The sequence below is a fragment of the Malania oleifera genome, chromosome 13 (assembly GCF_029873635.1).
Source record: "Malania oleifera isolate guangnan ecotype guangnan chromosome 13, ASM2987363v1, whole genome shotgun sequence".
Taxonomy (NCBI): Eukaryota; Viridiplantae; Streptophyta; class Magnoliopsida; order Santalales; family Ximeniaceae; genus Malania; species Malania oleifera.
In genome coordinates, this window is record NC_080429.1 from 82831139 (window position 1) to 82855649 (window position 24511).

At 37.6% G+C, this 24511-nt stretch overlaps 2 protein-coding genes across 6 annotated transcripts in view; one reads left to right on the forward strand and one right to left on the reverse strand.

Moving 5' to 3' along the window:
* The first annotated feature begins 209 nt into the window (after positions 1 to 209).
* Positions 210 to 2587, forward strand: LOC131146714 (uncharacterized). The gene is made up of 3 exons (XM_058096467.1): positions 210 to 806; positions 965 to 1053; positions 1815 to 2587. The coding sequence occupies exons 1-3, from the start codon at positions 518 to 520 to the stop codon at positions 2115 to 2117; spliced, it is 681 nt and encodes a 226-aa protein (XP_057952450.1). The 5' UTR covers positions 210 to 517; the 3' UTR covers positions 2118 to 2587.
* Positions 2588 to 4397: 1810 nt separating this feature from the next.
* LOC131146715 (ADP,ATP carrier protein ER-ANT1) overlaps positions 4398 to 24511 on the reverse strand; it is a 33218-nt gene continuing 13104 nt past the window's right edge. For all 5 annotated transcript variants that reach the window (XM_058096468.1, XM_058096469.1, XM_058096472.1 and 2 more), the window contains 2 exons: positions 5683 to 6054; positions 4398 to 5023 (listed from right to left, as the gene is read on the reverse strand). In XM_058096468.1, coding sequence (XP_057952451.1) covers positions 4739 to 5023; positions 5683 to 6054 — 657 coding nt within the window. In that variant the 3' untranslated portion in view covers positions 4398 to 4738. The remainder of the gene's footprint in view (positions 5024 to 5682; positions 6055 to 24511) is intronic.

The window sequence follows — 24511 nt, forward strand, 5'->3', positions numbered from 1 at the left end:
TTTTTTTTTTAATTAAATCAGAAAAAGGGTGGGGGAGGGGATAGTGGGCGGCCCGTCATATTATGATGGGCGCATTCACATCTGATCACCATCATTTTTCAATAAGGCATGGAAGCATATATATGGGGAAAGCAGCACAAGTTGAGGAATAGGATTGACTCGACAAGCTGGAAAAGATATATAAGAGAAAGGCCTAACTTGCAATAAATACACAGCTTTATTTGTGGCAAGCACGTCGAAGAACAACCCGACCCACAAGCCACAGTAGAAAACGCAAGAACCAAACAAGAAAATGATTTAATGAGCTTCTCCAAAAAGTCAAAACGACAGCAAATTAATGGCCACGAAGATCACGTACTAGAGTTTGCTCAATGACAGGCACCACTGCTTGCCTGCCTTTTTTCAACTATTGAATTCCTATGCATGTTTCTGAGTATATATGTGCGTGCGTGTGTGTGTGTGTGTGTATACATATCAACTTCACTGACTTCCCTTCCCACCTTGAACCAAAATCAAGATGGTGAGAGCACGTCCCATATTCTCCGGTTCTTGCATGAACCGCTCCCCTGTTCGTGTTCGGGTCCGTTCGAAATTGAAACCGGCCTCCAAGGCTGTTAAAGCCGATCAGAGAACGCAGTTTTCCGGCGATGCTGTGGCAAAAAATGGGTCGAGGAATGAAAAAAAGATCTTGGTGGTGGTTGATTCGAGCTTTGAAGCTAAGGGAGCTCTGGAATGGGCACTCTCCCAGGCAGTTCAAACCCAGGATACAATTATTCTTCTCTATATAACAAAGCCATCCAAACAAGGTATACACACATCATGCGCAGTGTCCTTTCTCATTTTCATTTTTCACTTTCTCCCTCTTTTCCTTTCTTTTCTTTATTTCTTTGTTTTCATGTTCATGGATAAATTGAATGCAATGGATGGATCATACGGCGCTTATTCCTTTTTGTATATGTTGCAGCTGCTGCAGACTCCAAGAAGGAGATTAATAAAAGGGCTTATGGAGTTCTTTACTCCATGAAAAATACATGTCAAGTGAAGAGGCCAGGGGTAAGTGAAAATTTCAATATTTATGCGTATTTGATCTTTCAGCTTCTTAATTCTATTTAATAGCAGTGTGCGGTGTTTTAAATAATTACTCTCATTTGTCTATTAATTTTACTTCTTATATATGTATTAACAATTTTATCTTACTTAATCTGCATATCTTCTTCTTTATCTAATTAAAGTTTTGCTACTCATCACACGATATCGTGAAAATTTCTTATGATTGTTTTTATCTCGGCTTCTTATAATAAAGGGGTTATAAACGATAATCCGTTCACAAATGACACCTAGCTATATTATGTTCAACCCACCTGTTTTCTTGTGATGGTTAGAGTTTCTCATCCAATTAAACCAGTTCAATTATTTGTTTCAATATCAAAATTTACACATGTTTGCCATTCTTTCTTGGCAAAAAGTTAAAAAATAAATAAATAAACAAAGACGACCTGTTTTATCATAGTTTATTTGATTTTGTAGTATATAATTATGATTGAAAAAACTTGTTTTCTTTTTTAACATTCCCACACATCTACCATCATAAGTCAACCAAGCATAATTGGCTGCACGACCTATTGTCTTAATGCCAACTATTATTTATATATTGACTGCTGATTAATTTTATTAAACAATTCATCTTCATGAACTATATGAAAATTTATACATAAATGAGAAATCCTTTTTTTTTTCTTTCTTATATCTAATATAATAGGTACTTTGACATGTATAACTTATTGTGGTTGTGGTGGGTATGAAAAAATGAACAGGTGCAAATAGAGGTAGCAGTGGTGGAGGGGAAGGAGAAGGGGCCAACAATAGTGGAAGAAGCAAAGCAGAGGAAGGTGTCACTGCTGGTTTTGGGGCAGAGGAAGAAAAGATCCATGATATGGAGACTGAGGAGGCTTTGGGGAGGGAACCGCAGGATGAATGGTAAAGGAGGGGCAGGAGTGGTGGACTTCTGCATCCACAATGCTCACTGCATGACCATTGCTGTGAGGAGGAAGAACAAGAAGCTCGGAGGATACTTGATTACCACTAAGCAACATAAAAATTTTTGGCTTTTGGCTTAACTGTCAGGTGTTCAGAAAGGCTTGCAAGGTATGGTTCTTCCATGTAAGATTTGAAACTCACAAATTGCAAATTGTCATATTAGCTATTGGATCCACACAGATTGGAGATGGTTTGACGCGTGGTCTCATTGACGTGAGTCCCACATAACTATTTTGGATCCATATACTAATATAACCTGCAATTGAATATTGCAAATCTCACATGCAAGAACCCTTGGTTTGTAAGTATTTCTCATGAGAGATAGAGATGTGTCTTGTTGACTGTTAATTAGACTTAGAAACTCTTTTCTGTTCTGATTATAACTTGTAGACAGCTGCTAAAAAATGCTTCTAGGTGCTTGTTTGAAGCAGTTCTCAAATGATCTTTAATCACTTCTAGAATCCATTTAGATTTCTAGTAGTGAGTTTACATCATCTGATTGCTCTTCCAAGTTGGTATTAAAATCATTCTCAGATTTTATTGGTCTCAATTTAATGCTACAATCAGTCCTTTAATTTTCTTTTGTGCTGTGTTTTTAAGCGTAAGTTTTTTTCTAATAAGCTATTCAAGAGGGAGATTTAATCCCAACGTGAAATGTTGGCTAAGCAATAAGAGTTTGTGTGGATGGTTCAAGAGCACTAAATTGCTCAAAATGTAAAAAAACTCTATAATTTCAATGTAACAACTTATAATCTCTATAAATAATATCATCTCAATAAGAAATAAGTGCTATCCTAGTTTTTTCATTATTGCCATCAAGCATATTAGACTGCTCTAACAAAACATTGCCTCGGCCACAAATATGCCTAACTTCTATATAACAAACGCCCGTGAGATATCACGTCTCACTTCAACCAAAAATAGCATCAACTACTTGGCACAGTTTCTAGAAATTGAATGAATAGTCATTACTGTTTCACTTTCATTGAAACACTTCAAATGACCAAATTCTTGGAGAAAAGCGTCTAATAAAGATCACTAATGCCGGACCTATATAATAGAGACTTACACTAAACCATACCTCTCGCTTGTAAGAGTTCCATACTAACCCGGGGCCTTATAATTGATGGCTTCTAAGTCTTATTCAGAAGAATCATTCCTCACAAAACTTTTGCCCAAACAACATGATTATGTATTCAACCTTTGTCACAATCTTTAGATGATCTTTATTATACGTTCCATCCCCAGTTAATGCTTGATCATTAACCTCCATCTTAACCTAATTGAGATGATTATGTTTGGTTCATGAAATCTCAAATATATTTAAAATGGCAATCTCATAAAATTTTTTTTTTTTTTTTGCTTGATTCACATTATATGATGCCCAAAATTTTAAATAGAAGTTTTATTTAGTGTTTAGGTTTATAAGTGTTTCAAATACATTACCAAAACAACCCTCAACCTTTTTACGTGTTTGTGTGTATTAGTAAAATTATAAGGTTTTTTTTATACCCTAGGAAACTTAGGGTAGCCGAAGCTATTCGGGCCCTTTCCTCACCCCAAAAAAAAATAAAAATAAAAATAATCCCACCTACAAATACCAATCCCTGCACAAATTAGAAAGATTTAAGAGGAGAATCAAACTCACGACCTCTTTCAACCTTTCTTTGCCCCTTACCACTAAGCCTACTGTGACAAATTAATAAAATTGCAAGTTACTCCTATCCTATTAAACGAAAATCATTGTAACTCTTATATTTTTAATTGGTTAAAATAAGGGCATGGTACTTAATAAATTTTACATAATTACAATTGTCATTTCAATTAGATTCCAAGGTATTAATGAAACGTGTCAACAATTACACCTTATTTGTACTACGATTAATTGCTATGAGCCTAGAAGAAATTCAATGTATCAAATATCAAATATAAGAAAATGAGATGTCATGGACTCTAGTCTTGAAACATGAATTATATGCACCAAATATCACTCACCAAGATAGCACCTTTGCATTTTCATAAACAAGGCTCACTTGAGAGTAAATTCAAATTTTTCACAAAATTCCCATACAAATTTCAAACATGTAATTATAATACACAGACCAATTCAATTATTAATTACTAACTTAAACATTTCTCATTCTTTTTTAGGAAATAGTAAATGTGTTCTTTCTTTTTTCTTACTTTCCAAAAAACTCTTACCAAATCAAACATGCAAGCCCTTCATATCAAAACATAGGGAAATTATACACAAGGCCTCCCCCTCCACGTATTCGTGTGTCTATATTTTAAATGTTCAACCTAGTGCCTATAAAGGATAGGATACATTATATGTATATATATATAACATAGCTAGCCAATAGAAGAAACCAAACAATTATATAATGTACAGAACATTCCCTTTAAGCAACAATGAAAACTGAAAATCTTACCCATGGTTTTGTGAAAGAAATCAATTTAATTTGTTGAACTGTACATTGTACACGAAAGCTTCTTTTATATTTTCCCAGGCCTCCAAAGAGCAAGCTGTTCCTCTGAACGACTGATTCCTTCATCATATCTGCTGTGTGTATTTCTTATTCAGTTCTCTTTAAGATTACACTAAACCCCTTTGAGGGAAAGAATCAATTCTCAAGCTATGCCAACCCACAAATTCCTTGTGGAGATCCTTCACTTCAAATCTTTCAGAAGTGGGTCAAAACTATGAATAACCACGTCCATATGCAATCCTGTGCAGCTGATCATAGCCTGCGAGTACTCCAGCCCCGGCCATACCAAGAAGCATATTTGCTGATACACCACGGAACAGTGCACTAAAACCCTCAAGGCGAATTATCTCACGGAGAGCATGCAGCCCATTACGATACTTTGAGCGCTGCCCAGAGGTCAGCATCATTCTTCGGCGCAAGGTGTCAAAGGGGTAGGCGCAGACACCAGAAACTGTTGTTATACTCCAACCCAAAAAGAAGCTTGCAATAAAATTACCCTGCAATGTCACATTTAAAGCACACTTTACCTGGGTGTGAGCTCACAAAAGAATCCCACAAAGAAAATTATCAATGATTCTGAATATGTCCCATACTTTGTTCATGACCTGTCATCTCACCAATATGAGGCTGCACCATTACAACTTGGGATATGACAATTTTGGTCATGTTGTTTACCGTGTTAAAATTTTAATGTAGATATTAGGGCCTATTCTTTTGTGGAAGCTGTTCACATTTTCCATTTTTAATTTTCCAAGGAATTACAAAAGTACCATCTTGCTTTCTAGTTTTCCAACATTTGTATATGAAACTTAGAGAACATCATATAAACTTAGAAAGCATCTCTTTATTATTTTTTATGTTCTCTATACAAATTTCAGAAAACTAGAAAATGAAGAATTTTTTCAAATTCTTGGAAACTTTGAAATTGAAAAATAAAACTGTTTACACAACTGGACAAACCCTTAAGATCCTCAAATTAGATGTTCAAAATCATGAAACATTGTTGCAATCGACAATCCTTAAATGGAAAGTGCACAAAAAGTCATGGTTCTGGCAGCAAGAAACTTGCGTCAAACAGCTGCAAGTCTCTTTTATCTAAAATCTAAATAGACAAATTCTTAAAGTTAATTCAATAAAACGTGTATAAAGTGCTTACCTCAAAGGGCCCCACCAAAATGATAGGCTTCATTGTGTCATACAGCCCAAAATACATGCCTCTGTACAGAGTAATTCCCATTATAGAAACCCCAAATCCCCGATAAAGGCCAACGATTCCGTCGCTCGAGAGAGTTTTTCTGTACACATCTAACAGCCCTTTAAACTGGCGTTTACCATTAACTGGGCATTCCTTAGCATCAGTTCCCAGCCGTGTGCGTGCATAATCTAAGTGATACAAAAATAATGAAGTAGTTGCACCAGCAGCACTCCCAGAAGCTACATTTCCTGCAAACCACTTTACATATCCATCTCTTTCTTTTGAGCGACCAAAATAGCTTTTGAAGTAACCTTTGAATGAAAAGTTGAAAGCCTGTGTCCAATCCAATAACTTCCCTTAAAATCTTTTTAACAATAACAGAATACTGGCATGCATACCAAATATTCTGGAAATATGAGCATGTCTGAGCTCTCTCTCAAGCCAAAAAATGTATGACAGATCGGCTAAAATCCTATAAATATTTGAATAACCAAAGAGGAATATGACACAAGGAGAGATAATTTATCAAATTGCATGCATTATTTTTTGTGTCCTCTATAAAAAGGCAGCAAAATCAACCGCACTGTGTATAACTGGGTATCCTTACACCAGTTTTTGATTATTTCTGATTTCTTTTTTTTTCTTTTTTTTTCACAAAATCTACCAATGGAATTAATTATCCATCCAAGTAGATAGATCATGTCTGCCAAATTTCAAGGAGATCAGAAGTTCTCTAAATTAAACTTCAAATTTTTGCACTAATAGAGAATATTTTCCAATTACAAGTGCAAAACAATTAAAAGGGTCCACTCTATTAAAAGTAACATGGATGTCTAAAGTCTCTCCCCAACCCAATAGTAGTATAATAAATTGGCCCAAATCACCCAAAGCCAACCAGTATCTGGTAAGCCAATACAACATGACCTCCACGGATCAGGGAAAGTAGTCAAAATTGCAAACATTCGTTGCAATGTACCCAATATATATAAATACAACCAAAGTGCACTGGGTGTAAAATTACCTATTACTATAAACTTCGTAATTCTTTATATGATTTTTTTTAGCTTGAATGTTGAATTTAGTTATCAATTCAACAACAATAATAAGTCTCAAGTACTCCCACTAGGTGAGATCGACTACATGAATTCTTTTTCTCCAATTCACTCGATCAAGAGCATTTTCCTCTATTAGATTAAGGGCTATTAAATCCTTCTTCGCTGCCTCATTCCAAGTTATTTTAGGTCCTATCCCTATCCTTTTTATGCCAGAATAACTAACTCACTCCTCATAGGTGTTGTACTAGGCCTTCATTCCATATGCCCCAAACCATCTAAGTCACCCCTCCCTTATCTTATCTTCGACCAGTACTATGCCTAAACTATTGCATTTATGCTCATTCCTTTGTTTATCTTTTAATATTATACCACTCATCCACCTTAACATTCGTATTTCAACAACTTTTACTTTTTGTTCATGTTGTTTTTTAGTTGCCCGACATTCTAAACCATAAGGCTTAGCCAGCCTTATGGGAGCCTTATAAAACTTTTCTTTTAATTTAGGGAGTATTCTACGATCACACAACATGCCTAACGCACTCCTCCATTTTACCCAACCTACTTTAATTCTATGTATCACATCTTCTTTAATTCCCCCTTCCACTTGCATAAGAGATCTAAGATATCAAAATCTACTAGTTCTAATAATTTATTGATTATCAAGTTTAATCTTCTCACACTACTTACGTTACTAAAATTACATTTCATGAATGATGTAGATCATGCATTGCCAAATTTCAAGGTGATAAAACATTTGTTAATATTCCATCGTAAGAGATGTCCAAATTAAGCATTTAATTTATTCATTAACAGATACAATTGAAGAATTACTGCCAATGAATGGGATAGTTAAGAGTGATGCCAGACAACTACGAAAATTATAAAAATTGATTTGGTTCAGATTTGTGGAAGAAATTAGAGAATATGCGAAATTCGGCCTACAAAGTTGGGCATTGGTTTGAAGGCGATTAATCAAAGTAAAACAAGTAAGAAGGCACAAAACAATTAGCATCACATTAATAGGTTCTAGCAATCACTCCATGGAGAAGAAAGTCTCTTCACTTTCTGGGGTTTAAAGCTTTGGAATAAATGTGAACAATTATTTATTCAATATTGCAGAGAAAATCAATACAAAGCTTATATATGACTCTCACCAACTACACCCTGGAAACAATTAATGTAAGCCATCAAACCTATTGATTAATTAGGTAAAATGGAAGACCTAAACTCAATGATAGATCTCTGCCTCTATTCATAATATATGTCAAGGACAATAGGAATGACCATAATACCCTTACTAGTTTACACTTATTACAAACCAAACTCTAACAATTAATAATAATGCTAAATGACTAAATAACCATTAACACTTCCCCTTAAGTTGGAGCATATATATCATATGCACCTAGCTTGTTACAAATGAATTTCACACAAGCACCTCCCAAGGTTTTAGTGAACAAATCAACAAGCTGAAACTCTAACTTCACATGAGTGGTTGTAATGAGCTTCTATACAAGTTTCTCTTGAATAAAATGGCAACCAACTTCAATGTGCTTTGTCCGCTCATGGAAGACAAGGTCAGAGGCAATAAGAATAACAGCTTGATTATCACACATCAACTCCGTAGGCTGAGAATGTGAAAAACCTAGTTTTTTCAACTAGCTCTTCAACCAAACAAGTTCACATGTAGTGTGCACCAAAACCCTATATTCTGACTCAGCACTCAACCTGGCCACCACAATTTGTTTCTTACTTTTCCAAGACACCAAATTACAACCAATAAAGATACAATACCCGGCTGTGGATCTTCATTTGGAAAGTGACCTGTCCCAATCTGCATTTGTATATCCCTGAATATGAGTGTGACCCCGATCCTGATATAAAAGACCTCTCCCAGGTGTACCTTTGAGATATCTCAAAATATGGATTACTACATCATGATGACTTGTTCTCGGGGAATCAAGAAAGTGACTCACAACACTTGTTGCAAAGGATATATTTGATCAAGTAACTGTGAGATAATTCAACTTTCCGACAAATCTCCTATACCGCCTAGGTTAGGAAACAAATCACCTATATCTAGCACTAAATTACTATTGGGATCCATGGGTGTATCAACAAGTTTGGATCCCAACAGCCCCTTCTCATCTAAAAGATCAAGAACATAATTTATTTGTGCCAATACAGTTCCTGTGCGAGATCTCAATACTTCTATACCCAAGAAGTACTTCAATGGTCCCAAGTTCTTGGTCTAAAGCTTACTTTGTAAGAAAAGCTTTAGGTCTTGGATGCCTCGATCATCATCACCAGTAATCACAATGTCATCCACATACACAATAAGCAAAATCCTGCCAGATGGAGTATGACGATAAAAAACAAAGTGATCTACTAACACCGATGAAGGCCAAACTCAAGTACTACAGCACTAAAACTGCCAAACCATGCCCTTGGAAATTGTTCTAATCCATACAATGATTTCTTAAGTCAACATACTGAGTCTAACTCCCCCTGGGCAACAAACCCAGGTGATTGCTCCATATATACCTCCTAATGAGGATCACCAAGTAGGAAAGCATTCTTCACATTTAACTAATGTAAAGGCCAATGACAAAAGGTGGCTAAAGAAATAAACAAATATATTGGAGCAAGTTTAGCAACCGGAGAGAATGTGTCCGAAGTGAATAACCAAACCATACGCCTAAGTATACCCCTTAGTAACAAAGCAGGCCTTCAAACAAGTCACAGATTGACTTTCACAGTGTACACCCATTGACAACCAACCACAGACTTATCAGAAGAAAGAGGTACCAAATCTCAAGCATCATTATCATGTAGTGCACGCATCTCTTCAACCATTGTTTTCCTCCACCCATAATGAGATAAGGCTTCAAAAATAGATTTTGGAATAGCAGCGAAAGACAAAGTACTAACAAAACATTAATAACAGGGTGACAAGAAATCATAAAACAACAACAAAAAAACCAAGCCTTAAGTCCCACTAGGTAGGGTCGGCTATATGAATCCTTTTCCGCCAATTTATGCGATCATGAACCATTTTTTTTTTTTTTTTTTTGATAGATTCAAGGATATTAAATCATTATTCACTATCTCCTCCCAAGTTATTTTAGGTCTACCCCTGCCCCTTCTATTGCCCCTTACAATAACTAACTCACTTTTCCTCACTGGCACACTATGTGGCCTACATTGCAAGTGTCCATACCATCTGAGTCATCCCTACCTTATCTTATCTTCTATAGGACCTACACCTAACTTACTGCAAATATGTTCATTCATTAATTTATTTTTCGATGTTATACCACTCATCCATCTAAGCATTCTCATCTCGGCAACTTTTACTTCGTGGATATTCTGTTTCTACCTTTTCAAACATCTATAGGAGGATCAACATCATGGGAAATAAGATCATCCAACGAGGGAACTAGAGGCACAATAGTAAAAGCTGAAGGAGACACTTCCCCCTTGGGTCGTTGTGTGTATACTTGCAAATTGGGATGATCCAAGCAACGAGAAGGACTCAAATTGGATGAAGATGTAGGAGGATTGGAAATAGATACTAGGTTTGGATCTGGAAGGCAAGGTAGAGGAGTAGACTCATTAAGGTCAACAAAACTCAAGGAATCAGAGTAGTATGGTGTAGACTCAAAGAAGGTGACATTAGTAGAGACAAAAAATCAATGTAAAGTAGGGACTACAACATCGATATCCTTTTTGAGTATAGGAACAGCCCAAAAAGATACATTTGATAGTTCCTCGAGTTAACTAATGGACAAAGGACACACTACCAAATATACGAGGAAAGGAGAACAAAGGAGCCTTAGGGAAGATAACTGAATATGGGATTTTTCCGCCAACGACAGAGGATGGCATTTTATTGATGAGGGAACAAGCTGCGAGCACAGCATCACTTGTGACGACCCGATTTTCTACCATTTTTTTTTTATAAACAATAATCTGTCACACATCTATCAAATATCTCTATCAAATATCTGTCAGTTATCTCTGATACCATATCAACATGACCCGACCCGAAATAGGGTACCGGGTGATCAGTCCATCTCATAAAAGTATACTAAATAGCGGAAGTCAATATATACACCATCCAAAATACAAATACCAAAGTTCTATTCATCCTTACACAAATCCATATACATCCCCAAAAACCCACAAAATACTCGGGGGGTCATACAAAACACATCCCCAACTCAAAAACGCTTACCCTGACTACTAGGGTACTATGGTCTCCTCTCCCTCGAAGCTCTCTCTGCTTGTCTGTCTTGATTTCCAGAAATGTTTAAATTCTGGGTGAGACACCTTTCAATAAGACGTAATAAATTATTCACAGTGTGTGGCAACATGAGTTTGGTTATATCATAACACATTCAATTAAATAATTATATCAATTGGGAAAAACATACAAATTTGTACTCATAATCATATATATATAAACATAGTTTCATAAACTTTCTTTTCTCTAAATCGTATATCATGATGTTTTCATAAGAATTCATTTTTCATCATCATATTTCAACATGCTTTCATAAGCTTTCATTTCTCATCATCATATTTCAACATGCTTTCATAAGCTTTCATTTCTCAGAATCATATTCTAGCCCATGAGTATCCACGAGCATATAGCACAACACGTCTGTAACTCATGGCTGATCATTTTTCATTTCATTTCTCACATTCATATTATAGCCATGAGTATCCACCAACATATAGCTCAACGCGTCTGTAACTCATGGCTATTCATCATATTATGGCGTATAATTATCGCTTCTGTAATGAGAAACTATCCACAGGATACTCATGCCACATCATCAGGTATCCACCCCACATGAATGGATTGTGCAGCCCGTAGACGGGACCTAACCGTGGTGCCTACCAAGTTTGATAAAAAATAAACGCATCTGTAGTACGATTGGCCTACTCAATCCTGGTCCGAACCCTAGGGGGTAACACAACCCTTCACCGGCCCAATCGACTGTCTCACCACACTCTATACAAGACGTGTGGTTGCCCTAACATATATACTAGCGACGGTATCGTGCTCTCAATATAACCCTGGTCCATCAGGGTTCTCATTTCCACATTTCTATTTTCATATTTCATCATGTTTGAATATCTCATCTTATCTATATAATTCTCATGATATATGTGTATCACTTATATCATCATTTCTCAATAGAAACATAACTGCATATCATATTTCATCGTTTCTCATTAAAAACATATCTATATAACACATTTTCATCATTTCCCAGTAAAAGCATATATGCGTATCTCATTTCATCATTACTGAATAAAAACATATATCATCATTTCTATAAAAACATATCTATATTTTTCATATCTTCATATTCGTATCGAACATATCAATATATCTCATATTTTCACTTCTGTATAAAACATCTGTATAACTCATATCATTACTTCTCAATGCAAATCATATTTATCAATATATAGCACATTCCCAATATAAAACGGTTATTTCATATTTCTCATGCAAAACAATTTTTTTACTAATAATCATAATATAATAATCAGAAGGAAAATATCCATATCATAGTTTTTTCAAACTATATACGATGTTCTCAATTTCACATACTTTAGTCAATAGTTAATTTCCCAAAAATACCTGTTATAATTTATTCCCCTAACCTGCTTACTAAGAGGATTCCTGCGAAGATTCTAAATCCACACCTGCGGCGTTTCAGAGTTCAAAACCCTGAAATCATATTTTCCCAGTTCAATCAACTCGACTCCAGAATTATAATCATATTCACATTTCCTAGGCCCACACACTCCAATAACTAATTAAACCGTAAATCAACTAATAATTCATCTCCCTCACCTCAGTCATGGAGTGGTACCTAGAATTCCTAAATCAAAAATCTACTCCGATTAATCTGCTAAGGGTTGCTCCTGGGACCCCGTGGTAGCGCTTAATCGTCGAATTGGGCTGAAATCGGAGTGAATTCGAAGAGAGAATGGAGAGGGTGTCCGTGGGTTGAGAGAGAGAGAGTGAGATTATGTTTTGTTCAAACCAAACAAGCTGCAATTCCCCTTTAATTCAGCACTGCCAGGTTTGGGTTTTTAACCCTTCTATTTTTCACCGTTTTACTGTTACTGAGTCGCGGTTACACAAAAACATCGATGGTTTTCTGGCCTCCCACCAAACCGTCGATGGTTTGGTCTACACCCAACCAAATTTCCTTCTTTTCTTTATTTTCTCATTAATTCAATTTTTCAGGTCTCTACATTCTCCCCTCCTTACAAAATTTCATCCTCGAAATTTGTTATCTATCACATTTACCAACCTTAAGGAAAACACCGAAATTTAATTAATTACCCTCACTTATGACGGAGGAAAACCGTGGTTACAAAGAAGAGTTTTGGGAGATTACAACCATTCACATAAAAAGAAAACTCTCTCAAAACCATTTATAACCAAAACCAAAAACACTAACTATCCTACACTATACAAGTCAATAATCATACATTATCAGTTACTTTTACTCTTACTAGCTCAACTCTGGACTCTACTGAACATATGCAGATATCTCTGGCGCATTTGTTCCTCTATTTCCCATGGAACTTCTTCAATTGCGTGATTACGTCAGAGTACTTTTACTAATAGGATCTTTTTCGTGCGCAGTTCTTGTTCTTTCCAATCCAAAATTTACATTGTCACTTCTTCCTATGTTAAAAAGTATCCTTAAGCTCCAATGCCTCATAACTTATCACATGTGAGGGATTGGAGTTCCTCAACATTAATACATGGAATACGTCATGGAATCTAGACAGAACCGGTATTAATGCTAACCTGTAGGCAAATGGACCCACTTTTTCCAATATCTCAAATGGTCCAATAAACCTAGGGCTTGACTTACCCTTTTTCCCAAATCTCATAATCCCTTTCATCAGTGAAACTTTCAAAAATACATGATCCCCCACATCAAACTCTAACTCTCACCAGCAAGTATCTGCATAACTTTTCTGCCGACTATGAGCTACTCTGATTCTATCTCTGATGAGTCTAACTTTATCATAAGTCTGTTGTACTAACTCTAACCCCAAAATCTATCTTTCCCCAATTTCATCCCAGTATAATGGATATCGGCACCTCCTGCCATACAACGCTTTATATGGTGTCATCCCAATGCTGCCCTGGTAGCTGTTATTATATGCAAATTCAACTAATGGCAAAAATTGTATCCAACTACCTCTAAAGTCTAGCAAACAAGGTCACAGCATATCCTCCAGTATCTATATGGTTCTCTCTGTCTCCATCGGTCTAAGGATGAAATGTTGTACTGAACGTCAACTGAAAACCCATGGCTCCTTGCAAACTCCTCCAGAATCGAGATGTGAACCATAGGTCTTAATCTAATACTATGGACACTAGCACGCCATGCAATCTATACCCTATATGTACAACTCTGTCAGTCTACTCATGGAGCAGTTAACTCTGATTGCAAGGAAACGGACAGTCTTCGTCAATCGGTCAACGACTACCCAGATGATGTCCTGTCCATGCAATGCTGGCGGTAACCCTGTGACAAAATCCATCCAAATGTGTTCCCACTTCCATTCGGGAATGTGAAGTGGCTACAACGTTCCCTCCAGTCTCTGATGCTCAACGTTCACCTGCTGGCATGTCAAACACTGCTTCACATATTCAGCGATTTCTTTCTTCATATTACTACACCAAAAAGACTCCCAAAGATCTTTGTATATCTTAGTGCTTCCAGGTTGCAATGCATAAAGGAATCGATGTGCTTCCTCCAGGATAATTCTCTTAATCTCAATGTCGGCTAGTACGCAAAGTCTGGTACAGAACCTCAAAGCTCCATCTTCAAAGACATTAAACTCTGCTCTCTGACCATTTTGCACTTCATCCATAATCTTTAATAATTCCGCATCTTTCATCTGGGTAGCTTTAATTCTTTCTTGCAAAATGGGCTAAAGTACCAAATTAACAATGAATCCACTAATTTACGGCTCAAAGCATCAACTATCACATTAGCTTTTCCTAGGTGGTAACTGATGGTGCAGTCATAATCTTTAATCAGTTCTAGCCACCTCCTCTGCCTCATATTTAATTTCTTCTATATGAAAAAGTACTTCAAGCTCTTATGATCTGTGAAGATCTCACACCTACCCCCATACAAATAATGTCTCGAAATTTTCAACGCATAAACCACCACTACTAACTCCAGATCATGGGTAAAATAATTCTTTTCATATTCTTTGAATTATTGTGAAGCATATGCTACAACTCTCCCCTGCTGCATCAGAACACACCTGAGCCCTTTGTGTGACGCATCACTGTAAATAACAAAACCTTCTTCTCCTGAAGGAATCGTCAGAACCGGTGCAGTGATGAGTCACTGCTTTAATTCCTAGAAGCTTTGTTCACACTCATCTGTCCATTCAAACCTTGCATTCTTCCTGGTCAATCTAGTCAAAGGGTCTGACAGTTTAGAGAATCCTTCTACAAATCGGCGATAGTATCCTGCAAGTCCCAAGAAACTTCTAACTTCTTGCACATTTTTCGGTCTTTCCCAGTCCACTACAACCTCAATCTTGCTCGGATCCACAGAGATGCCACCCCTAGATATCACATGTCCGAGGAAAGTGACTTGCTTCAACCAGAACTCATACTTCTTGAATTTTGCATACAACCTTGTTGCTCTCAGCGCCTGTAAAACTATCATCAAATGTTTCTAATGCTCCTCGGGATTCTTTGAATACACCAGAATATCATCAATAAAAACCACAACAAACTGATCTAGGTACTGACGGAAGACCTTGTTCATCAGGTCCATGAATACAGTAGGAGCATGTCAATCCAAACGACATAACCAGGAACTCATAATGGTCATAGCGAGTTCTAAAAGTTGTTTTCGGAACATCCTTTGCCCTGACCTTTACTTGAAGGTACCTAGATCGTAGATCAATCTTCGAGAAAGTTTGTATCCCCTAAAGCTAGTCAAATAAATCATCAATACGGGGAAGCAAGCATTTATTCTTGATGGTCACTTTATTGATTTCTCTATAGTCAACTTACATTCTCATCAACTCATCTTTCTTTTTCATAAACAATACCGGCGCTACCCAGGGTGACGCGCTAGGCTTGATAAACCCCTTATCTAACAATTCTTATAGCTGTTCTTTCAACTCTTTTAATTCCGCTGGTGCCATTCTGTACGGCACTTTAGAAATCGACACTATTCCCGAAGACAAGTCAATAGTAAACTATACCTCACGATCAAGAGGCAGTTCCAGCAAATCCTCCAAAAACACATCAAGAAAATCCTTCACTATCGGGATACCTTTCAACTTTAATTCTCCTTCCGGCACTTCTTTCACACAGGCCAGGTACCCCTAGCATCCCTACAATAACATCTTCGCCTGAATGACTGATAATATCTGTGGTGGGGTGTGCACACATGTCCCCACAAATCTGTACTCGTGCTCTCCTGGAGATCTGAATGCTACCTCTTTCTAATAGCAGTCAATGTTGGCATAGTGGACAGCTAGTCAGTCCATTCCCAGAATTATCTCAAAACCATGCATATCTAAGACTACCAAATTAGCCGGCAAAGACCTCCCCTGAATATAGATTGGACAATCTCAGAGTACCTTCCTACACAACACTATGGTCCCGGTCAGTGTAGCCACTGATAAACTAACATCTAGTGGCTGAGTTTCTAAATCACATATCTTGATAAATTCCTGGGCTATGAAGGAGTGAGTCGCCCCTGAATCAAATAAAACAATAGCCTTATATGACAAAATTAAAATAATACCTGTCACTAAATCGTCTGCCTCCTCAGCGTCTCCTGGTATCAGAGCATAGACTCGCACTGGGGCGGTATTCCTCTGCTAACCGCCTCAGGGTGCTTGGTTATCTCCTCGATACAGTCTAGGAGCAAGCGCATAGACCAGTGGTACACGAAAGTCTCGTGCTATGTGTCTGTGTCGACTGTATCGATAACAAATCACCTCTCTGACCTTGCATTCTCCTGGATGACTCCCGTGGCACCTAGGACAGGGAGGGTACAATAATTTGCTCTGTACAGCTCAGTCTCCCATCCCCTGTCTCTAACCTCCTCTGCCACCATGCCTCCTCCAAGGCCCCCGACTGGTACCTGCCTGAAAATTGGGAGGCGTGGGCCTCTTCCTCTAGCTCTGTGCCTTAGCACCTCTCTGTAGGCTGGTCTCTATTACTATAACTTTATCTACTAGTTCTGAAAAAGTCTGGGCCTCGAGTGCTACCACCTGCTCAAAAATATTCTGTTTCAGGCCCTCCTCAAATTTCCTCGCCTTCTTCTCCTCATCTGGCACCATGTATGGGGAAAATTGAGACAACTTGATAAATCTAACGGCATACTGTTGTACCGTCATGCGCCCCTAAGTCAAATTCAAGAATTCTGCTGCTTTGGCGTTTCAGGTAGTAGCAGGGAAATACCGCTCGAAGAATAATTCTCTAAAGCGGCCCTAGGTTATGATTATAGGCACAAATCTCTACTCCTCTAACAATCTTGCTGATCTCCACTAGCGTTTAGCCTCTCATGTCAACTTAAACGTAGCAAATGATACTTTCTATTCCTCAGTACACGGGAGAACTGCCAACGTCTCCTCAATCTCGTGGATCCAGTTCTCAGCCCGAATGGGTCGGCTCCTCTAGAAAATGATTAGGGTTTCATACGTGTAAACTGTTCAATTGTGCAGCTCCATTCCCTTAAATTCCTGGTCATTTCTGCCATCACTTGCTAGGTGACACTACGTAGCACTGCATCAAAATTTCCGCCGCCCATACTGGAAGGTCCTGTCTCATCACCACCACCAGCATTCATATCGCCATCCTCAAGGTCCATCCTGAAAATGGAACAAAATGGTCTTAGAACTCTATCATCATAACACAGCTAATACACTCATCTAACTAAAAACCATAAAATATTCTCCTACAACCATTCATTCTAACATCCTCGTATTTCCCAATTTAAGATTCAGTCTTACCACTCAAAAACAAGAACAGACAATAGTTTACCATGGCTTTTCTAAAATCGTCACTCCAAGAAAATCACAGAAACTACCATGGAATTTCCTGCCTCCAGGCTACAAGATAGAACCCTAAATTTCAAATCCTCCAACAATGACTGACTCATATCCCAGTCTACCCATCACCTACTCTCATCTGATATTGTTTTCCATTGAAGTTTGCAGAATCTAACAACCAAAGCTCTGATACCAAACTGTGACGACCCGATTTTCTACCATTTTTGTTTTATAAACAATAATCTGTCACACATCTAGCAAATATCTCTATCAAGTATCGGTCAATTATCTCTGATACCATATCAACATGACCCGACCTGAAATATGGTACCGAGTGATCAGTCCATCTCATAAAAGTATACCAAACAACGAAAGTCAATATATACACCATCCCAAATACAAATACCAGTGTTTTATTCATCCTTACATACACAAATCCATATACATCTCAAAAAATCCACAAAATACTCTTGGGGTCATACAAAACACATCCCCAGCTCAAAAACGCTTACCCTAACTACAAGGGTACTATGGTCTCCTCTCCCTCAGAGCTCTCTCTACTTGTCTGTCTTGGTTTCCTGAAATGTTTAAATTCTAGGTGAGACACCTCTCAGTAAAACGGAATAAATTATTCACAGTGTATAACAACATGAGTTTGGTTATATCATAACACATTCATTTAAATAATTATATCAACTGGGAAAAATATACAGATTTGTACTCATAATCATATATATATATATATATATAAACATAGTTTCATAAACTTTCTTTTCTCTAAATCGTATATCAACATGTTTTCATAAGCTTTCATTTATCATCATCATATTTCAACATGCTTTCATAAGCTTTCATTTCTCATCATCATATTTCAACATGCTTTCATAAACTTTCATTTCTCAGAATCATATTCTAGCCCATGAGTATCCACAAGCATATAGCACGACGCGTCTGTAACTCACGGCTGATCATTTTTCATTTCATTTCTCATATTCATATTCTAGCCCACGAGTATCCACCAGCATATAGCACAACGCATCTGTAACTCATGGTTGTTCATCATATTATAACATATAATTATCGCGTCTGTAATGAGAAACCTTCCTGAGGATACTCATGCAACATCATCATGTATTCACCCTATATAACCAGGTTGTGCGGCACGTAGGCGGAACCTAACCATGGTTGGCCTACCAGGTTAGATCAAAAATAAACGCGTCTGTAGTACGATTGGCCTACCCAATCCTGGTTCGAACCCCAGGGGGTAACACAACCCTTCACAGGCCCAATCGACTGTCTCGCCACACTCTATACAAAACGTGTGGTTGCACTAACACATATACTAACAACGATACCATGCCCTCAATATAACTTTGGTCTATCGGGGTTCTCATTTCCACATTTCTATTTTCATATTTCATCATGTTTGAAAATCTCATCTTATCTGTATAATTCTCATCATATCTGTATATCACTTATATAATCATTTCTCAATAGAAGCATAACTGCATATCATATTTCATCGTTTCTCATTGAAAACATATCTATATAACACATTTTCATCATTTCCTAGTAAAAGCATATATGCGTATCTCATTTCATCATTACTGAATAAAAACATATATCATCATTTCTATAAAAAACATATCTATATTTTTCATATCTTCATATCCGTATCAAACATATCAATATATCTCTTATTTTCCTTTCTGTATAAAACATCTGTATAACTCATATCATTACTTCTCAGTGCAAATCATATTTATCAGTATATAGCACATTCCCAGTATAAAACAGTTATTTCATATTTCTCATGCTACACAATTTTTTTACTAATAATCATAATATAATAATCAAAGGGAAAATATCCATATCATAGTTTTTTCAAACCATATACGATGTTCTCAATTTCACATACTTTAATCAACTGTTAATTTCCTAAAAATATATGTTATAATTTATTCCCCTTACCTGCTTACTACGAGGATTCCTACGAAGATCCTAAACCCACACACGCAGCGTTTCGGAGTTCAAAACCCTGAAATCATATTTCCCCAATTCAATCAACTCAACTCCAGAATTATAATCATATTAACATTTCCTAGGCCCACGCACTCCAATAACTAATTAAACTATAAATCAACTAAGTAATTCATCTCCCTTACCTTAGCCTTGGAGTGGTGCCTAGAATGCCTAAATCAAAAATCTACTCCGATTAACCAACTAAGGGTCACTCCTAGGACCTTGTGGTAGCGTCTAATCATCGAATTGGGCTAAAATCAGAGCGAAAAAAGAGAAAGGAGAGGGTGTTCGTGGGTTAAGAGAGAGAGAGAGAGAGTGTGAGATTATGTTTTGTTTAAACCAAACAAGCTGCAATTCCCCTTTAATTCAGCACTGCCAGACAAAACCGTCGACAGTTTGGGTTTTTAACCCTTCTGTTTTTCACCGTTTTACCGTTATTGAGCCGCGGTTACACAAAACCGTCGACGATTTTTTGGCCTCCCACCAAATCGTCAACGGTTTGGTCTACACCAAACCAAATTTCCTTCTTTTTTTAATTCAATTTTCCAAATCTCTACATCACTCCTAAAAACTTTGGGGAGATTCATTTAATACAATAGGGTACGGGATGACTTCAAGACTATGTCAATTTTTTGGCCTTGCAATCCCATTTTGTTGTGGAGTGTGGGCACAAAAAGGACGGATCATACCAAAGCAAGTCATATAAGTACTGAATTGGGTATAGAAGTACTCCTTAGCATTATCACTATGGAGTATCCTAACTGGCATATCAAATTGCCTCCTTATTTGGGAATAGAGGCACCAAAGATATCAAACAACTCGGAACAAACTTTCATTAAATATAACCAAGTCGTCCTAGAGTAGTCATCAACAAATGTAACAAGGAACCGGAACCCCACCTTTGATATGACACGACTAGGACCCCAAATATCATAATGGACTAGCATGAAAAGACTAACCACTCGTTTGTCTACCCGGGAAGATGATGCTTTCCCAATTGACAAGACTCACACTCAAGATTAGATACAAAGCTTAATGTAGGAACCAATTTTTTCAACTTGTCCAAGGGCGGACCAATGCGACAATGTATTTGAAGTGGTGTAGCTACGACTGTGCAAGCATTGGGTGGAGAAGGCGACTCAAAGTAGTAAAGTCCACGAGCCTCACATCCTATGCCAATTGTCTTTCTCGTTTTCAGATCCTGAATAACCACAAAATCAGTAAGAATGTGACAAAACAATTGAGTTACTTTGTAAGCCTACTAACTAACATGAGATTGAAAGGAGATTTAGGAATGTACAAAGTAGAAGAAAGAGAGATGGAAGGAGTAGGATTTACTATTCCAATCCCCTCAACAGCAATAGTGGACCCATCAACAAGGGTAATGAGGTAGATTTTTGGGATAGTGGAGATCAGAAAAGAAGTTGGTTGCACCTGTTATATGGTTAGTGGCAGCAAAAATCAATAACCCAAGGACTAGTAGGAAGGATACCAGAAGACATGCAGACTATAGGATTACCTTTCTGGGCAAGAGACGCAATGTGAGAAGATGCTTGTTGAGAGGAGTGATACTATAGAAACCTTGAATACTCCTCCTTTGATATAGTCACAGTACACAGTTCACTCAAACAAGTAATTAATGAAGGAACCATACTTTTGGGATTTGCAAACTCCATCCCAACATTCACAAACTCAGACCAATGATCATAAGACTAATTGTTGGAACAACCACGAACAAGGTGACCAACCATGAACAAGTCACAAATAAACCAGGTACAAGACTGCCACAGCACCAAGAAACTCAAACACAGCCTCAAGAAAGCAACTCACAGCACTAAAACAATTCGAGAAGTGAACCACTGAAAATACCATGGAGAAATCACCAACTAACTTGTATAACACTGCCATAGCCTCACAAAAGACAGCTTATGAGCACTTTCACTGCTCCAAGAAAGTCACCAATGACTGTTACTAACACCAAACAACAATTGACGAATTACCACGAGTGCATGGTTAAACAAAGATTGGATCTTTGAGCAAAACACGTGTCCAACAGCTTGATATTTTGATATATGGAAGGAATTAGATCATTGAATCAAAAAAAAAAAACGCAAATCCCAATGTTTCAGACTCAATAAACTCAATAACCATTGATAAACTGCTTCATGAAGCATCAAACAACCATTCCTTGGGTGCCGCACTTGAGCAATTAAAAAAGTGAGATCTATGGGCAAAAAACATCACAAAAAACTCCAAAAACATGTTAATAGAGAGATTGGATCACTGCTGGATCATTTCAGGTCAAACCATGCCTGAAAGTGGTTTCGTGCGCTGGCGTGTGGGATCAGCCCTGGCAGCCTTCATCCGGCACATGAGGGCACGTGGCACACTGCCTGGAGGTGGGATTTCAGTGGGAGGCAGATCGGCAGTGTCTGTGGGCGACTATGATGTTGGTTTTGACAAATCTATAGTGGATTTGATGTTCTCGAACTGGCAGTGTCACCCAGAAAATTCCAGCGACTGCTCTGAATTTTTGCTGCTGCTGGCTGTTTTCTATAGTTATATTATCGCTGAAAATTCTTCTATGATGATAGACAGGCAGCAGATTTTGGTTTTCAGGCTTCGGTTAGATGGTGGTGGTAACACTTAGGGTTTACGTTTCAGAATCATGTTCTAATATCATGTTGAATAATTGGGTAAAATGGATGCCATAAACTCGGTGATAGGCCTCTCCCTATGTTTATAATACATGTGAAGTACTATAGGAATGACCATAATACCCATACTAACTTACACTTATTACAAACCAAACTTTAACAATTAATAATAATGTTAAATGACTAAATAACCATTAACAAAACCCAAACCAATCCTGACCGCAGATAACACAGCAAACAAATGGCCCAAAAGATGCAAAATAAATACTCAAAATACCCCTAAATCAGACCAAAAATAAAATCAAATAATCAAAAGAAAATGCCCATGAACAATACTGCTATCATGCTCATGAACAACGACAATGCTAGAGTGATGTAAACAGAAATGTAGAGTGTGAATAGTGCTTGAACTCAACATTCAATTGAACGCCCAGATCAATCTCCATCATTAGCCCAGCAAATCAAATCTTATGCTTGCAAGATTTTTCTTTTTTATTATTTCCCTGATTTATCATTCTCCCCTTGTTGAGAGGAAACTCACCTCACCCTCAAGTCCTGAAGCATGCTAGAATCAAATTCCTTGATTCCTTGATTGCATGCCTAGCACTTGATGACAGGGTAGCATTCAATGCCACTTCAGAATCTTAATAAGGAATGCGACTTCTAGGAAGCAATTTGGCTACAAACTTTGAACCATTAATGAAAGCAATAAACTCAATAACTTTGGTTTCTTGAAATCCTAGCGTATGAAGCATCTTTCATTGCTCTTGCTTTTTCCTCCCCTAGGATGATAAATGTGGCTGGCTGAGGAATGTCTGGTAACAGGCTTGTCAATCATTGATTTGACTCCCCTTCCCCCCAGAGTATCTTTTTCTTCAGTGTCTACCCTATGCTGTTTAACTTGCCGTGTACAGAGCACTTCAAGATCTTTCTTGGGAGAAAAAACTTCTACTCTAGCAGTTTGGAATCCTTTGCATGCGGCAGAGTCATTCAGCAAGCAATTTAGTCTCTGCTAATTTATTATGTCACTGCCTATGCTTTCCTGCGGGCTGTTCTATTGATTTTGGCTTCCAAACTTACACCTTTTGCAATGCAGTCACCTGTCTTAGCTTTCAAGGTTCCAGTTTGCCTCTTTAGCTTGTCTTCATAGCTTTGCTGGCTGGCTGCAGAAAGCTGTTTTCTTGACTTTTTTTATCAGATATCATGAACCTAGGGAGTTTGTCCAATGTGGCAGCCATTTCAATAGCATCTGCCTTCACTTGAAACATAACGGCCGACATACATATATATAACACCAAACCCAACAGTTGATTTGTTCATAAAATTGATCAGGCAAGTAGTTATAAAGTGGTAATAGTCAGTTCGTAACAATTACACCTGATCTAACAAAGGTCTGGACTTCTACTATTGCACCACAAAATGTTCCCTAGCGGGAAATTCACTGGAAAGCTGGAGAACACATGAAAAACCTGAAGCTATATGAAACACCACGACATGATGTGAGATTTCAGAACCATCAAGGATTCTCCCTTCTGTTTCTGCCCATAGACACCACACGGTAGCAATCTGACTCCTAAGTCCTAACCAAGTAAGGTGGCAGTTGAGAATCCAGCAAACTCCCATGTCAATTTGTAGTATAGTTTCTTTCTATTTGTCGACACCACAGGGTAGAGAAAAACCTCAACAGGAGGTAATCTAGAGCCATTAGGCCTCAATAATCCAACTCCTAACCAAGGAATGTACAGCCATGAGTCCAGCAAACTCCCCTGTCACTAAAAACAAAAACGTGGAATGCAAAAAGAGGCAATAAATAGGAAGGTCATGAGCATGTTCCGCATTGACATATCTATCAACCTTGTCTAGGACTGCCATAACAACAAGAAAAATTGCAACCTTAAACATCATATTTCAAAAGAACTTAGCCAAAAAAAGGCTAAATTACACATTTGGTCCCTAAACTTCTCCTCA

Bases quoted from the DNA above. Each gene is read 5' to 3' on its own strand.
- LOC131146714 (XM_058096467.1), top strand. From the start codon at position 518: ATGGTGAGAGCACGTCCCATATTCTCCGGTTCTTGCATGAACCGCTCC. The intron at 807-964 runs GTATACACACAT...TATATGTTGCAG, and splicing joins AACAAAGCCATCCAAACAAG to CTGCTGCAGACTCCAAGAAG. The intron at 1,054-1,814 runs GTAAGTGAAAAT...AAAAATGAACAG, and splicing joins GTCAAGTGAAGAGGCCAGGG to GTGCAAATAGAGGTAGCAGT.